At 37.4% G+C, this 18,747-nt stretch overlaps 1 protein-coding gene across 1 annotated transcript; it reads left to right on the top strand.

Moving 5' to 3' along the window:
* The first annotated feature begins 650 nt into the window (after window positions 1-650).
* LOC136679761 (cytosolic arginine sensor for mTORC1 subunit 1-like) lies at window positions 651-18,745 on the top strand. Its single transcript, XM_066658434.1, has 9 exons — window positions 651-1,022; window positions 6,310-6,380; window positions 8,777-8,970; window positions 10,207-10,342; window positions 10,773-10,896; window positions 12,374-12,484; window positions 13,799-13,881; window positions 14,966-15,060; window positions 16,330-18,745. The coding sequence occupies exons 1-9, from the start codon at window positions 910-912 to the stop codon at window positions 16,390-16,392; spliced, it is 990 nt and encodes a 329-aa protein (XP_066514531.1). The 5' UTR covers window positions 651-909; the 3' UTR covers window positions 16,393-18,745.
* The last annotated feature ends 2 nt before the right edge of the window (window positions 18,746-18,747 follow it).

The raw sequence follows: 18,747 nt of genomic DNA, 5'->3' as shown, positions 1-18,747 counted from the left end.
AAGAAACACTACGTTATATTTTTTACCTTAAAATTGCAGCTTTAAAATTGTGATCCTCCAGTGACCTGTAATAGTGAGAATATAGCCTCTGTCATTGCTACTCTGGGCTCTGCACAGCAGAAAATGCACTATATTTTGGAGGAGGGTAAGATAGGTTTAGTGTTTCCCCCATTACCTGGAGATTTATCTGGGCTGCAGTGTGTTAAAACTGATGGAAGTTGGCAGACCAATCTTTCTAAGATGGCCTGTACATTAATATCAGGATGATTAATTTTGTTTTTGTTTTTTGCTCAAGGTAAATGATAAGGTGACCCATGGACGACTAATCACACTCAAGCCATAGACAACCAAATCTCAATGTGATTTACTGTGGTAAAACAATAATTAAAAACAAAAAGGTCTAATTTTGATAAGTTTTCCACGCACCCATTTCCCCCCTGAATGGTTCTGCTTAATGTTCAGGTCATTCAAGCGACAACATTTTGCTACACGTCAACAAAGAACACATTCTAAAATACAGTAAAAATGTAACTCCTCAAAATATTTTCGTGGCCGGGTCTTTAAAAACAGCTTCTATGACCTAGGTTCTACTTTGTAAATTAAGAGACCCCTGGTTGGGCAAAGGGGTGTAATGGCGGGTCTCTGTAGCTTTAAACGCAGTAAGGGGAGTGTCTATCTTCTCCGTGTCTCTCAATGCGCTGTAGTTCACGGCTCGAATTTCACTGAGTTTTTCTCCACCTCTCTTATCCCTAAGGCTTCCTGCTGCTCTCGAACCGTACAATGTGTTTGTGGAGAACACGGTTCTGGAGCTGAAACCAAGGAGAAAAGCCAATTCACAGGTCAAGTTTGTGGACTGTGAGCTCGTTGTTGTTGTCTACTTTTGCCCGCTCGTCTTCCCGAGAAGAGGCGATGGATTTACATATTCTAGACCACAGGCTGAGGGTGACAAGTATCAGCAAAAGTGGGCTGCAAAATTACACCCACCCTCTAATAAAACTAATATTTCTGAGGAACAGAACGAGGTAAGTTAATTTCATCGCAGTAGTGGGGTTCACTCGTAGATATCCACACATTTCCCCTCATCTTCCCTCCCTTTCCCCCATTTTGCTTTAAGAAGCATGGTCCACTTTTACTGTTTCTCTCACCATGATTCACTCTATTAGGCATGAGTATAAACTGAATTCACCACTATCCCTAATTCTCTGCCCTTTAAACAACAGTCATCGCTAGTGGACTCTGCAGCCCACTCTTAATGCTTTTAATCCACTAGACAGTGTCCACTGGAAGAGAAATATCTGTGAATTTCAGATTGCAAGTTCTACAGGCTAAAGCTTTTAATTGTGTGTACACTCACACACCAGTGTGTGCACATGCAAGGTATTTGTTAAAAGATGTGGCCCCACAAATACAAAATAACTTTTGAAATGTAATCATTTTGTGCTGGAAATACAGCACTAATACAAAGTTTAGGTCCTAGACAGACTTGTTTAACTTTGCTACATTTAGTGTAAGTAGATTCTCTTGAACAAAAATATTAATTTAATAACATTTCTCTTGACGAAGATCCCTTTGAGCATTGTTGGACTGGTTTCCAATCCACCCAGCAACCACATAACTCGCAGAAAATGAACAAACGGATATAAATGTCAGACCACTCCCCCAATAACCCAATGGCAAACTCAGCAAGAAATAATGTATAAGCAAGTTCTGATACATCATATTATGCATAAGGTTTTTCTGATGAAATAGATGCTCAGTGTTGAACTCCATGACATGCCTTGGTGGACATGTCCCAGCATTCATAGAGAGGAAGTGTTGCTCAACACCTGTACAGTACTGTCACTGTGTTGCATAAAATGTGGATGACTCAGTTAGACAAACCACATATAGAGGCAAGAGGTGAAATCAAATGGTTGGAGTCACCACAATTAAAATAAAGAACACTCCGCAACTGAATAAACACTGTTATGCTTTGTTATGTAAAGCTTTGCTAGTTTGTGATTTGGTTGCTTCTGTTTGCTTAATGCCATCAGCGCTGTGGTGTTGTCAGGGGACAACTGTTAGTTTTTCTTTTTTTCAGGCTGCAGGCCGTTGCAGTCATGAACACTTATGGCCAAAACCTTGGGTGTTAATAGAAATTTAGTTCTATATGTGCTGCAATAACAGGCTCTATCTAATCTTATGGGAAGGATTAGATGTAGGAACATTGCCGTGAGAAGTTGTTGACACCCAGACATACTGGATAATAAGGTTAATTCTAGATCACTGCTCAGTTTGGTGAAAGGGGGAAATTCCATTCTAGCCCTCTGGGTTGTGTATGCTTTGAGGCATTGAGTACAATGGCAATAGGCTCCGGTGTAACTGCATTATAACTTCCCATTTCATTTTAAGATTTGCACACAAGTCTACACAGGCAGTAAGTGCACATGTTAACATGTCCATAATTAATTCATTGTAAATATGAGTAAATTAACATAGTCTCAGTCATCCAGCTTGTTTTGGTGCATAGTCCACATTTGTTGTTGTATGTTAAAAAGAGTAAACAAAGTAGACGGCTGCCTTTATTTTTCTGTTGTTGACTGTTGCTTGCTTTGGTTGTGGTTGTACTTAAAAAGCATGAGCTGTCAGATTACGTTCCCCACAGAGCTTAATAATAAGGGGGCATTGAGGGTGGGGCTGTACTCCTGTTTATGACCCAAAAACCACAGCTTGTGGTGCACAAGCTGTTCATGTCCCAATGTTGCTAATAGAAAATACCACATTTGGTGGTTAATATTTAAATTTCTAAAAAGAAAAAAAAATTGTGTATGCAATGAAGGTAACTCACTCTATTTAGTTTGTCCGTTTATAGCCTCATATATATACACACGGTATACTGAAACCTGTTGATACTGATTCAGAAAAATAAACCATTTTAGATATTCAGCTATAGAGCCCTTGCTCTATCTGCCTCACTGATGAACCTCCATGCTAGAACCCTCATTCTAGGCCTGTTATTATATATTTGTATGTGTTGAACCTTCACAGTAAATGCCTCATGATCTAACCTGCATTGCAGAGTGCTCAGTCTAAATGGGCTTTTCTAGAACCCTAAATGTAGACTTCCATTGTATGCACATCATTGTAGAGCCCTCATTTTACATGCCTCATTAGAGCAGTTCATATTCTACAGGCCTCATTCTAGTCCTCCTGTTGTTGAATCATCACTCTAAATGGTTCAGTGTGTAATTACAGTTCTATAGCCATTATTCTCACCACTGCTTTTTGGATTAATCTGACATGCGGTAATTACTAAACATGTGCATGTGAAATCTTTGGTTTGTGTACGTTCAGGCAGAATGGTATGTTTGAGGAAAACCTCAATGACTGTTGTTTGAATCTGGCTGAAGTTTAACTTGTCTTTAAGTTTTTAGTCACTTTTTATTACCACAGAAACACATTTAGAACTTGAGTTGTTTGGGTTTTGTAGCACTTTCGCTAATGTAGTTAGCCGTCTCATGAACTTGGAGATGTTTCCTCATTAACTAATCCAAAACAGCAAAAATATGTCAATATTGCCTACTTATGGAGCGAAGAAAAGAGGAATATCCTCATTTGGTTTGTGCTTTTCAATGTTTGGAGTTCTCTCCATTGTTTAAAAAACTCCAGATACCATTTCTCTTCCATTAGCAGAGAGAGAAATCCTATCGTACTGGCTGAAACACTTTGTGCTTTTACCCATTTACAGACACTGGGGCCTTGTACATACGTTAGACAGGTTTTGAGCTTGCAGACAGACTGGAAAACTAGCAAATGGTGAGGAAATATCCTCTGAATTTTATAAAAGAGTGTTTTTTGATATGAATCATGGTTATGTGATATTCAAGCATGGCTATAATTCAATGAATACAGTTTCCCCTTCCTTCCCAATTACAGGAGATATGCCAAGATATCTTTGATTCATTACGTTTTGCACTGAATCAACAAGGTTTGTGGAAGGTGTAAGAAATATTTCAGCTTGGGCTGAAATATTTCTTTTTTTTTTTAAATGAGACACCACTAAGCCAATAATTACAAAAGTATTTTACATGCAAATATGCAAATTTGAGGGGAACCAATAGTTTGATACCTTAGCCTAAACTTAAGGCTGTAAATAATGGCATATTTCTGGAAAGGCTTCAAATTAGATGTTGAAACATTTACTGTAAGGATTTGATTGCCTTCTGCCATGAGAGCATTAGTGAGGTTGGATGAATAGTTTTAGATCACAGACACCTACTAACTGTAATGAGTGATGCTGTATTGCTCTACAGCCGGACACTGCAGGCTTTATATCCTTGTATTTGACACTTGGCACTGAGAATGGTAACCTTACGCTCATGTACAGCCTAAGGTCTTTCATTCTTGAGTAGTTAAAAATAAATCATTTAATAAAGGTCATGTAAAAAATGAATAATGACTCATTTGGATGAGGAAATGTTGAAATATTAGAAGTTAAATAGATCATAATATGATACAAGAAAGTAGAGAATAGGGCTTCTTTTTATTAAAGGAAGTTTTTTTGCTGTGGTGGTGAGATGGTCGCGGAGCTCTTGCCGGAAGTGCAGACCGGGGTTCCAGAGGTGAACAGGAAGTGTAAGGGTAGCAAACACAATGCTGTTGCACTGAGGTGACACTGTGGGTGGAGCTGCACTTTTCCCCTCTGCAGCCTGCGCTGGGGCTCAGAATCAGGTTCTGTTGAGCCCAACTCAAAACAGGAATCATCTGCACAAGGTGGCAGCATCAAGGCTGTTGATTAGTGACAACGTTGGTAGAAATGTTTTAACCCTAGTAAAACACTGTGTTGATAGATGCCATGAACTGTGAAAATCATGAATGCAGCAGGGGTCCCTCATGAGAATCCATATCCAAGGCTATCATCATTTATCTTTAACATGTCCCCCACCTTTTTTTCTTACTTATTCTTTCTGTCTGATACTGACTGAGAAACACCATACTGTTTTCTGTGGAAAATAACCTCCAGAATAAATAAGAGACACTGCAGCCCATTTAGACCCCGATTTTCCATGATGCTCTGTTTCTATAACCCTGAGACAATGGCTGCTCAATGCAGAAACTGACACTGTCCTGGGTTCCAGTGCCTGCTCCTGAAGAATTTGGATCCAAGCCTGAGATGATGTAACACCTACACATGGGGTGCATCGCAAATAAAAGCTTTATACTCTCTTTTTAGTGCATGACATAGAATATGAAATAGTGGTTTCTACTCTGCAGCACCACACAGGGATTAAGTCTAGTCCTGGACTGCATCATCCTTCCAGTGGAAAATTACAATTCAAAATGCTGTGTAGTCCAGGACTAGGCTTAATCCCTGTCTGGAAACCCACCACTGTGTAGTGAATAGGAAGTCATCTGGGATTCAGTCAGCATTGCTGATTTCCCATACTGAGCAGTCGGTGCTGCATTTTAATCAGATGTTGCTTTCTGTTTGTCGCTGTCATAAGAAAACCTGTTACAACAGTTCAGATTGAGTTCAGCTACTTTAGATGTCTATGCAGATGCATATGTTTAATTGTGCACGTCCAGCTTGTATAATCTCTACAGTGATCTTCACAAGACACACCGGAACAGCTGCACATAAGCCTGGGCTCCCAATGCTCAAAGCTGACTGTGGGCTAGAGGGGTGTGAACCTTCCAATAGTTTTGAGTTGTGTTCTCAGAGTAGTTGAGGCTGTTACTGCACAAAACAGAATGAATCCCCTTTTGATGCCATTGAAAACATGTTTATTTGTGGGTTATTGGACATGGTTATAGTGTGTTTAAGCAAAATTTTAAGACTTTTGTGCAAAAATGTCAGTATTCAAGCCTTATTCCTCCCACTAGAGCTGGTGGTCAAATGACAGTGCTAATGAGTCCCATTTGCATGTAAAATCATGTAAATATGTTTTACATTCCGATTGTTATGTTTAAAATTAGAGTAAATGCAAAAAGCTGTTTCAGGCTATTGGACCCCACTTCATTTGGAATGGTGAGAGCACAGGTGCGCATGCAATAAGGAATTAAACTGTGTCTGTGTGTGTGTGTCTGTACACACGTGTTTTCTGGCCAGTGTCCCACCCTGCCCCATCCTGGGAAACTCTTAGCGGCAATCTGTCACTGTTTTTATTCAGTCACACACAATGTCTGATCTCAATATTTTCTCTTGCTGTTTCTCTCTCTTCTCTCTTTCTGTCTCTCCCTTACCCCCCTGTTTGTCCTCCAATTCACTCTTTTCTGTTTCCCCATCTATTAACTTTTGCTCCTTTTACACTTTCTCTCTCTCTCTCTCAGATGTAAATTCTTCAGTCTGACTGAGACTCCAGAAAATTACACAGTTGTCCTTGACGAGGAAGGATTTAAAGGTATCAGACACACACATCTACACAGATACAAATAGAGTATCCTGTTGATACTGTAGAGTTCTTTAATATTTATATATAACTCAAGAGTAATCTATTAACAGCAGGTAAAAGAAATATCAGGAGAGAATGATCAAAAATTAATTATGTTTTTAAAATGAATATACAATAATAAATACACAGTAAAGAAGTAAAAAGAGTCTTTGAGTAGAGGCGTGAATATTAACAAATGAAATCCAGTGAATACTGCAAGAAATCAAATAATTTAAAGCGAAAGGCCTAAATGTAACCACGGACCTGTAGACTCCCTCATCATAAGCCCTTCTTCTTTACTGCCAGCAAATAAACGTGAATATGCGAGAGCAGTGGAGCTACAGCACAGATGCCCATTAAGGCCTAGATCTGCACATCTATTCAACTTTAACTAATTTCCAAAGACTTGGCTAACACAGGTTTTGAGTCTCAGACATTGACTAGAAAGTGAAAAGGCTTTATTTCTGCCATGGTTATAAGAGTTTAAGGTAGTCATAGGCAAAGTGGAGGAGAAGATTAATCAGTAACTTTCAATAATAAAAGGGAACTTCCTCTTCCTTCACTTTCTTTAACTTATATTTAACTGACAAGATAAAAGAAAAACAATTACATGTTTTGGCTGGCATGATGATTTTTGCTAAATAGTTTAAGTAAGTTTATACTGTTCTAGGGCTGTTCTGAATGCCATATTTAGGGCTTCGGAGCTTCGGCCGAGATATTCATTGAATATCCAAATATTCAGGGAGCGTGGTGTTGTATATTGATGTCATATACAATATCTAATGTAAACTATACGTGCGCATGCGCGCACACACACACACAATCAGTTTGGTCATTGTAATTTTTTTTCTAAAACATTTCAAACGTATTAACAATTAAATTACACACTTATTTTAACTGCATTTTAAAAATAATGCCTACAGTTCCAGAAATGGGGTTTGTACAAGGGTTGTATTTCAACCTGGAAAGTACATCATCTACCGTGCACTGCTTACCTGCTTTCAAGGCCACAGTCGGGGGGTGATCGCATGGCTTTCATGACTTTGTCATACCAAATACACAACCGCACATCTGACTCAACACAAAAGGCAGTGGCATCTGTATCCTGTGGTCTCAGACCAGTCAGTTCAAAGGAAAGTCCGCATTACTTTCCTGTGAAAATACGTGGATATTGGTTAATAATAATTGTCAAGCTGGTCCTGACATTGGTGCTGCATCTGATATGTCTGCCCCAAGGTATAAGAAGGGGAACTTGTCTCACGTCAGTTCTCAAAGGTGGGCAACAAACATCCTGCCTTGAAATAATCTGTGGTTTGTTAGAAATACACGTTTTATTGGTTTACCATAACTTTACTTGTGAAATTAGCTGTAAGCCTGGGGAGAAAAAAATGCTGTTAGATTTGTGAATGAGATATGGCACTTTGCTTAAATCTGCTTAGATTCTTGTCTATGTATGATGTATACACAACCATACATACACTCCTGATCATAATCTTAAGACCAGTTTAAAAATTTCAAGAATTTGCATTTTTTGCTGTTGGATCTTAAGAAGGTACTAAGTAGAGCTTCACGATGCAAAAAGAAGAAATGGAAGCAAGAGAAAAAAAGATTTTGAGCAGGCAATTTATTGAAAACAACAATTTAACTGAAATAGGCTCTTCATTAGCTGATCAAAAGTTTAAGATCACAGCGTTTAAAAGCTAAAATCTGCACAAAAAATTTGCATTCCATGTTATTTTCTGTCAAGTATTCACACCGTAAAGACGTTCACATGGCAAAAGCAAAAAAGCTCACTGACTTTAAACGTGGTAGGATTGTTGAGCGGCATAAGCAAGGTCTCCCACAGCGTGTGATCACGGCTGAGTTTGGACGCAGTCAGACAATCCTTTTACATTTACTGAAAGGTCCTGGAGGTTCTGGAACAAAAACAGTCAAGTGGTAGACCCAAAAAAATGACCCTGACGCTCGGCCGCAGGATACGATTAGCTGTCAGGCATGACTAAACGATTGTTTGACGTGATCAGCAGGAATGGTGAAGCTAATCATTACTGAGTCCTTTTTTAGCTGTGGTCTTAAACTTTTGCCCAGCTGATGAACAGCCTATTTCAGTTAAATTGTTGTTTTCATTAAATTGCCTTTTGTCTCTTGCTCCCTTTTCTTCTTTTAACATCGTGAAGCTCTACTTAGAACCTTCTTCAGATCCTATAGTGCAGAATGAAAAGTCTTGCCATTTTTTTTTAACTGGTCTTAAGATTTTGATCAGGAGTGTATGATATATGATGTATGATATATGACTACATGATCCATAATTCCATCAGCCTGCTCTATTTGACTCCATCTTGACCTCTTCATCTGGGTCCTTCCAGAGCTGCACACGTCTGAGCACCTGCAGGTCGAATGCTCCACCTGGCTGCCCCTCAATGTCGTCTCCAATGGCAACGCCTCAAGCAGCTCGCAGGCTGTGGGCGTGACCAAAATTGCCAAGTCCGTCATTGCCCCCCTGGCCGAGCAGCATGTGTCCGTCTTCATGCTGTCCACCTATCAGACTGACTTTATCCTGGTAAGAGGTGGTTAAGCTCTTTGAAAAGCAAACGGACAACTAAACGTAGTTGAATCACACCCCGAGGTTTAAAGCCATGGGCTTTTGCATTATTTCCATTATATGCCTTTTATTATTTGATCCTCTAGTACTGTGATTTTTGTAAAATAAATGCTGAGATCCAAGTCCAATTAGGCCTACCCTGATTTGACCAAACATTTGTTCTCAATTTAAGTCTCTTGATTATCATCTGGCATAGTGGGTTGAATAAATTTGCTTTTGAAAAGTAATGATCAATTAAATTTTAGCTCCCGTAGCCCTGGCTGATTATCAAGCTGCCATTAAAAATTGGAATATGTTCTAATAAAAAACGAAATAATAATAAAATAATCAGATAAAATCTTGACATGAATATTGTACCCAAATCATATATCAGTGTCCTGATGGATACAGAAGACCTGCGTTTTAATTTTATTTTATTGGTTTCAGAAAAAAATTGAGCTTATGTTAACTTATAATCAGCTCAGTATTATTCATATCCTGTTTTTTATAATATTACATGAATACAAGTGGCATTGCAAATGTCTTTCATATGCGTCTGTCACCTACTGATTAGTTGTTTGTTTTGCCCACTTTCAGTATCAAAATAAATCATTTTCACTGAGGCTAAAGGCCAGTTAATTAGACACAGCCGCTATTATAATTGTACTGAATCAGCATTCTGAACTGTTTATAGGTGATTTAATAACAAATGTGTGCTACCATTTAAACCATTCTCAAAAAAGTTTATTTGAAAGCCTTAATATAGGACAGTTATTTTTTGACGTGTTCAGTGGAAAATACTATAAAGTTATATATAGTCTCTCACACACACACTCACCAGTCAGCCGGAAGTAGTTCAATGTGGTTTGAGGAAGGGCAATCGGTGAACCCTGTGACAGTGTCATGGGCACCAAAGATCACTGATGCACAAGGAAGCATCTTGCATCAGTGATTTCTCATTTTACCCATTGTCCTTTCTTACACCAGTTTCTGTAGGTACTGCAAACATCATACAAGGAAAACCCACAAGAAATTTTTTGGAGATGATTTCGTCAGAATTAGTCAGCCAATTTTTCCTACAGCCAATGCATGATTGTTAACTTGCTACCCCACATTCACCCATGTCTGTCTATTTATTTATTTATTTATTTATAAGTAAATGCCCTAAAACCTACAAATATTAGTTGATAACACAGTTTTTTTTTCTTTCCTCAGGTTCGTGAGAAAGACCTGTCTGTGGTGATCCACACTCTAGCTGAAGAATTTAATATTTTCAGGGAGGTGGATGGGGAATCTGTGCCTGTACATACTCAGGACACACACAATGGTTTCCAGAAAAATGGAAAGGAGGGTGAGTCGAGAATGAAAACAATGACCTCATCCATTTTCACACCGTTAAAAACAAAACATTTCTTTTTTTTTTTTATGTTATGAAACGGCCATTATGATAATGCTTATTGTAGCACTGAACATGGCCGTCCTCTTGAGTGGAACAGATTATAGAGAGCATAACCCTAGATATTAAGTGACTGCAAAGAAAATATTTTGTAAATTTCTCCTCATGGGAGTTGCACGTAAAAAAATCTAATGAATATTGACGACTTATAGAATGTTTTCTACATTTTATTGGCAAAATGCTTTTTAACACATCGCATATTTGTAGCACCAGTTGCATAAATACTAATGCAAACTGTTTGAATGGAGCTAGAAAGGCACAGTGGTCTGTCACTGACCATATGGTGAAGCTCCTGGGTGACATTTTCTGTGTTTTTGTGTTTCAGCCCCTCATTCCACAGTGCACCCAGTGATGATCCCTAAGAATCAGTTCTGTGTGATGAGTCTGGATCCTGACACTCTTCCAGGCATTGCCACAACTCTTATAGACGTACTCTTCTACTCCAACAGGTTGGCTGCACATAACATGTCATAGCTTTCAAAAAAGACATGTACCTCTAAAATGTTTTTGAAGAGTGAACCATATTCCTAATTTTAATGGAGGTTAATATAATTTTGAAGCACTTCTGTTGTCCAGAAATGTGGTTCCATTTATATAATGGTGTTTGAATCTCCTAAGCTAAGCTTTTTAAAGTTGGATGAATCGTGAGTGATATTTGCCCTTAGGAGAATGATATATTCTAGAGATCCAGGTTGTGGACCAAGAGGTTTGAAACATTTAAAGATATTTGCAAAAGATTAAAGCATAAATTAGATAAAGATATCTTTTAAAGGCAGACCCTTTTCTCGGGTGGAGTATGTGTGTTCTCACTGTGGTTAAATTCTTTGGCTGTTGCATTGGAAAAAGACCAAACTAACGTCAGAATTACGCACCTTTACTACTTCCCCTTGTTTTTACTTTGTTTCATGTCTTTTCTGCAACCCACATTTGAGACCTGCCTAAAAAGAATACACACACATATACACGCATACAGAGCCTTCTATTACATCACTACATATTACATCAGTGGGAGAATTACTGGAGCCGGAAGGTGATGTGTTCTGGCTAAAAATATTCTGCTGTTCTAGAAAAGCTAAATACAGTAAGAAAATGAATCATCAGGACATATTACAAATTTATATTTCCCTTCTGAAAATATCCTACTTCCTTTCTGGCATGGGAGACAAATAATATCAGTAAATACTGGCATAATGGAAATATTTTGCAAATGGATACCAAAAGTTTTGAGGTTCTGATAACTGATAAAATGGGCTAAATATAATATGGTTTTAAAACAGTAAAATATCATAAATGTATGTTTCCTCTGATAAGTCAATTATTATACTCAATTATTAGAGGGCAATATATAATTATGCTCTGGTTTCAGTCCAAAATCACTTGTTGGTAATTACATTTGTTGTGTGTTGTGAATGAAATATAGGGAAATACTGGCACCCTGTTCGGAGCATGTTCCTACCTTGGGCCCAGCGGTTCCTAGTAGGCTCTGGAAATACAGTTACAAAAATGAATGAATAAATATATATTTATGCCCCTACAGTAATAACTCCCAGTGACCAGTCTGCACCAACTTTAATTATTTTCTTATAATTAACAGTGATAATTTTAATGCAATTAAAAAAATATCACTAATGATGTCATTAATGTATTTACAATTTACATTGTACTGTTATATCACAATTTACCAAAGATGCAAAAGGTACAAGACATGATGGAGATGGAGCTGTTTTTCATCTAACATCACCATGCTTGGTGCCCTGTGTTGGCTAGAAAGGTGTAAGCATTGGGCTGTGATACATTTGGAACTGCATTCTCTAGAGTGATGGAGCATTATCCAATACCTTTGGGATGAGTTAAAGTGGTGTTTGTGATCCATCACAAACTTCATTACATGACTTTACTGATGCCCCCCCCTCCCTTTATGTGCAGTCCAAAGGAAGATGCTGCTGTGGCTGATGATCAAGAATATGTTAAGTTCTTCTCTTTCTCTCTGATTGATGGCTATGTCTCCTTGGTTATGGACACAGAAGCTCAGCGACAGTAAGATCCTTCAATTCCCTCAGTTTAAACAGTCATTAAATACAATTACATTTTACAAGAGATGAGATATAACATGATGTGGAAAAAAAGCAAAAAACTGGAGTTGTTAAATATGTAGAAATATCTAAGCGAAATGAGTAGACCTCCAAAACGTTTATCTTTGTGCAGCAAGAGAAAATTAAGCTCTGCTTTTGCTTAAGATTTGAGAAAATTCACAGCTGTTTCTGGCCACCGTTTCACTGTGGATTGACAACTGAAAGGATGTGACACTGTTAAGAACACATTACTGCCAAAAGGAAACATGCAAATGAAACAAATCTTCTGTTATTATCATAGTAGTGGACTGGCCACCCCAGAGGCCTGATCTAAACAGAACTGAATGTGACTGGGGATTACTTGCATCAAAAAAAAAGAAGAAAATGCATCTAGTCACCGTTCGATGGGTCAAAAATATCCCAAAAAATACCTTTTTTGAAATGAGTCTCTGCAAAAGAATGGAAATTGTAATAAGGCAAAAAGTTAACAGCAAATTAAACAATTAATTTTGTCATTTAATATTTAAATTAATATTATGTTAATAATAAATAAATGGTTTGTGTGTAATACTGGAAATTAAATAGATATAGAATGGTCTGAGAGTTGTATTATGTTCATACAATTAGCAATAACCTTAAAATTACAACCTTGCATCTACACTCATTGTCCATTTTAAATGCTCTATTTAAGGGCCATATGTTGCTATGCATATTGAACACCACAGAGCAGGTGATATTTGGGTGGTAGGTTATCCTTAGCACTGCAGTGACACTGACCTGGTGGTGATGTGTTAGTGTGTGCTAGACCAGTGAAGTGGGTGCACAGTGGACAGTGTGTGCACATGGATTAAAAACTTTACTCGCATTGCATTGTCTAATATACCTGTAAACACAATAAAAATATAGTTCCCAACCTAGATGACACCTGCTAATGATACCACCTAGATAGGGGTGACCTTTTAAATAACAGACCAAATAGTCCAAATAGACCAAATGTGGAAACAAGGAGGTAATTTTAATGGTATGGCTGAATGTGAAGCATTCCCCATGAATGTGGGAATATATTTTTTTTTCATATTTGTCTCTATAACTTAACATGCGCCTGTTGTAGAAACATGTTTTTGAATTTTCATAACCAGAGAAAGAAGTAAAAAGGGAGGGGGGGTGTATCCTTAATCATCATGTGTATCTACTTGTTGTGCTTCACAAACCCTTGCATTAGTGCACATATAAGAAAGTTGAGGAACTGGTCTGTGGTATGTGTGTGTGTGTTTTACAGATTTCCTGCAGATCTGCTTTTCACAAGCTCCTCTGATGAGCTTTGGAGGATGGTCAGAATTGGAGGCCAGCCACTAGGCTTTGGTGAGGAATAGAGGACATTGTTGTTTTATGAATCTCTTGTCTTATTTACAGTTGCACAAAAAGGTTTTAGCAACCTCTGGTCAAAATGCCTTATTTTACAGCATTAAGCTACAAAAAAATGTTAGAGGTTTTTAAATTATTTTTTAGGGTTCAAACTAGTCCCTGGATATATATACCCAATTTGGGCATATGTGGCATCAGCAGAATCCTAAGAAACCTGGACTATAATAATTATCAAAAAAAAGTTATTTCATAATTGCGGGCTTCCGGACTTCCGAATATTATAAAAATTCACATGGTTGATGGGTACCAGTCCTTCACAGGGCAACACACACTCACACATTTCCTTAATAAGCCAGTTCATGCTTGAACCCTCAGGTAGCTGCTAACGGCTATATTTGTTATTTTCATTAATTCACTATCTGTAACTCTTATCCAGTTTAGGGGCACGGTGGGTCCAGTGCCTACCTGGAATCACTGGGAGCAAGGTGGAATACACCCTGGATGGGGCGGCAGTCTTTCACAGGGCAACACACACACACACTTTCAGTCACACACTCACCTTCGGACACTTTTTTTTTTTTTGAGTCGGCATTCCACCTACCAACGTGTGTTTTTGGACTGTGGGAGGAAACCGGAGCACCCGGAGGAAACCCACGCGGACACAGGGAGAACACACCAACTCCTCACAGACAGTCACCCGGAGAGGGACTTGAACCCACAACCTCCAGGTCCCTGGAGCTTTCCGACTGCAACACTACCTGCTGCGCAATAATTTATTATTATTAATATTATTATTATTATTTTTTTTTTTGTGGATTTTTTTTAACCCCCCCTAGAACTTGTCAAATATAATTGAACAGTCACTTGAAACAGTAAGGAAACACTGCTGAACTTTGTCACATAATTTTCAAAGTCGCTGATGTTGTCTTTTTTCTGGTTATGTATTTAATGTTATGTATTTATGCACATGGTTGTGGTTCTACGTGAGTTATCAGATAACAGAGAGGACACATCTAGTACACAGCCAGGTCTACAAGCTGTAAATGATTAACTTGTTGTTTCCCTTTCTCTTGTATTTTAGATGAGTGTGGGATAGTGGCACAGATCTCCCAGCCTCTGGCAGAAAGTGACATATCTGCGTATTACATCAGCACATTCAGCTTTGACCATGCCTTGGTAAGACCCCCCCCCCCTCTTTTCTTTCTGTAATATATTGTATACCTGTTAAGTTTTGACCTCAGGTTGACTTAAATTTCAGATATATTACACTTTACACTAACTGAATTTAAACCAAAATATTTATAGAAATAAAAATATTAAATGAAAAGAGTAAAACAAGTAGTAGTAGTTTTTTTGTAAGATGAAATGGTGTCAGTAATGCTCTCATGGTTCTCAGTGCTGTTAAGCCCTCGCACAAATGATCCAGCATCTACTGTATACCATTAGGGGGACACATGTTGGATGAGCAAGGCTCCACAAACTTTTGACCCTGGTATTATAACAACTATTATGAAACTTTGGAAGCTTCCTTTTTTTAACATTGTGTAAGGATACAGAATAAATGGAGATCACTGTATAATCTGTATATCTCTCACTGTATATCTCTCACGCTGTCATTTAATCAGCTGTGTAAATCTCTGTTGGCCGATTGCTTATTGTTTATAATCGTCTCAGAAGAGATTCTAATATACTAGTTAGCATATTGCATCAAACAAATAATACATCAATACACAACTTGTTAAATTACAGATATTATATACAACTGAATCTAAAAACAAACCAATATACACTTTAATGTATCTTTTATTAAAATTATGGAGCTTTTAATGAACATTTTATTTTACACTGAAGTCAAAAGTTCAAACTCGTGCGTACATGTGTTTTTAATGAAAACTCCAGTGTTGTTTCACCAAATCTGTTTGACGCACATGCACCCACCATAAAGTTCATTACCACAGACAATAATTTCAGTAATTTCAACAAGCTTCCCTGTAATTAGAACAGAACAGAAACCTAGCTGATTCAAAGTACATTTGTAATAATATTCAGTGGAAAACTGCTTCAGATCAAACAGTCATTAGGTCACTAGTTTTTCAAGTAATTGGGTTGAAAGCAGATAATTTATATAAGACAGAAAATGGCACAGTAACATCAACACTTAAATATAACATGAATATTTTCAACAATACGTGCATATCTGCTTCTCAAAATCTATAATCCTAATTATAAATTTCACTCATCAGTCCAGGATGTATGTCTTAGCATGGCAAGACATTTGTTTACTACCATTTGCTGCCAGTTGGCATATGACTGCAATTAGCTGCTGCTAAGATAGATAGCTATATCTTAGCAGCAGCCTGGCATATAGTTGCATAGGCTTTGTCAAGCCAGTTTAAAGATTGTTTACAAACTAGTTCTCTCCTCCATGGTATCTGTCTTCTTTAGGTCCCAGAAGAGGACATTGTGAGTGTTACAGGCATGCTTCAGGATCAGAGGAAAGATGTGTGATGCTGAGATAACCATGAAGAAGAGAAGATAGTGTGGACTGTAACATAAGACGGGTCCAGACGACTAACACTACAACCAGAAGAGTATTAACCACTGACCGTGTTGCCATAACCACCGGAAGTGCATCTATGACGATGGGTGTAAGACAAGACTGGCTCACGAGACAAACTCAAGCTGATGTATCAGGCAGCTTTGAAGTGCCATTTCTGTCCTGAAATTTTCGTGTCCAAGTAGGGCTTTGCTAACATGGTAACGTTAGTTGGTCAAATAAGGATCTTAATATTCTCCTTTTAGAATGACAGCACTAAGAGTTTAGGTTCTTTGTTTGCGTGAAGGGTGTTATGGTGCTAAGCCTTATGTTCTTGGTGAATAAGTGACATTTAACATGCAAAAAGGATGCATCCTTAGATCTTTTGATATGAATACTGAGGTGCTCTGATTTAGCATTAGTATGTCCACTTTTTTGGTTCTTGTTTATTGGAGGGTAGCACTCAAAATACTATCAGTGTTATATCCATCTTCCAGTATTGATATAATGAAAGATATTTGGGTAACACTTTAAGGCATCATTAATAAGATTATGTAACACTTTGACTGCTGATGCTTTTTTTGATTTAGCTTGTGCTAATGTGTATGTAGGATAAAATCACTTGTCATTTAAGGCTTATAGGTGTTCGTATAGCCTCTTGAGTGATGAACTACAGTAATAGTGTTAATTTTTGTGAGTTTGTGTGTGAATGCAAAAATTTAGGGCTGAACATTTTATTTGAAAGTAGCATTTACCTGGCTTTTCCTAAGCATAGGTTTTCTTAGGTTGAGAAGTTATCCTTCATAGAAATACCAGTTACTGAAACATTATTCTGGCCCAAAAATGAGTGTTATTTCTTTAAGGAATGTTTAAACATACTCTTGCCATTGTTTGACAATCTTGTTCCTTCATGTGTGAATATTTGTCTATTGACAGTATAGTGATGATATGGGAATATATGACGATGATATGGGAAGATTGTTGACTGATCACTTTTTGATTTGTGCCCTTTGTATCTCCAGAATGTAGACTTAACATTAGAAGGCAAGAATGGTCCTAAATTTGATTCAACGTTAATAGAGCAATAAATGCATTCAGAGTCATTTAGAAACATTTCTATTTGTCCATTCATTCTGAAATATAAACACAAGCTAAATGACAGCTGCTATTTTCACATTCTGGAAAGATGCAAGGTTTTGTTCCAAAAGTGACCATTAGTTTGAACTGGGGAAGCACAGATGTTTCCGTGTTGACTGATAGGTGAACTGCCTTTCTCCCTTTTTCTGACTCAAATTAGTAACCAGCCTCAATGTGGCCTTTGACATGTACTGTGCATTTACATATATATTATCTGATAAGAATTTGCCAGTAAAGACTCTGAGCAACATGTCCTATCAATCTTGTATTTACATGGTACACATATCTTATGCCATAACTGCACATCAGATTTTTACATGCTTAATTATTCATCCCTTTGATTTCTTAAAGTGAGTTTCTATAACCTATTATAATGACTTCATATGATCATTAGTGACCAGTAGCAACAGATATTATAATTCATATTAAACCTGGGGTTATAAAGTCATACTCCTCCTTAATAAACTCAGGTAACTATAACAACTTGTAAGCAGCTACAGAGTTATGGCAGTTTTGTATGAGATGTGCACCATAAAATGCAGAATGTACAGGGAATTGTACCAGAATTTATTATATGAGACAAATGGGTAATTGTTGTCATATCACAATCCTGTTACACGAAATGTTTGCATTTTTATATTCAATTTTTTTCACTATTTTTGTAAACATTTGCCCATTATAGTAGACTTTTGTGTGAACAATTTGTGATGAATGGACCAATAGAAATGGCCCAAAATTGATTTGAATTAAGGCTTCAGAGATGCAACGTTTTGTTGGAAAGAAAAATACAATATACTGCAAGTTAAAATGCGCTATGTTACACAACTTAACACTGAAGTTTTTCATGTGCAGAAATATTTTTAACTCCTGCCAAAAAAATAATAAATCATTATTAGAACAGTCCTCTCATACTCATGTTTGTTTTAGTAATCATCTTCTTGTTTTACTTAGTTGGAATACTACTGAAGAAAAAACAGCCCAGAATGCATTGGTTATTAAAAGGACATGTTTGGGTGTTGTTTAGAAAAACTTTGATTCAAAACAAACATTCCAAATTTGGTTTCTGTTTTCACTGTTATAGGTGAAGAAATCTTTGATATAATATAATTACATTTTTTTTTTCTTATACATCGATGAACATATGCCCAGATATAATAAGGAGTTTGTAGTCTCACCCTTTTTTATATCCT

The sequence above is a fragment of the Hoplias malabaricus genome, chromosome Y (assembly GCF_029633855.1).
Source record: "Hoplias malabaricus isolate fHopMal1 chromosome Y, fHopMal1.hap1, whole genome shotgun sequence".
Lineage (NCBI taxonomy): Eukaryota > Metazoa > Chordata > Actinopteri > Characiformes > Erythrinidae > Hoplias > Hoplias malabaricus.
This window is presented reverse-complemented; position numbering and strand designations above follow the sequence as displayed.

Excerpts from the sequence above, each read along its gene's own strand:
- LOC136679761 (XM_066658434.1), top strand. The coding sequence starts at position 910 with ATGGATTTACATATTCTAGACCACAGGCTGAGGGTGACAAGTATCAGC. Across the intron at positions 1,023-6,309 it reads TTTCTGAGGAACAGAACGAG|ATGTAAATTCTTCAGTCTGA; the intron begins GTAAGTTAATTT and ends TCTCTCTCTCAG. Across the intron at positions 6,381-8,776 it reads TGACGAGGAAGGATTTAAAG|AGCTGCACACGTCTGAGCAC; the intron begins GTATCAGACACA and ends GGGTCCTTCCAG.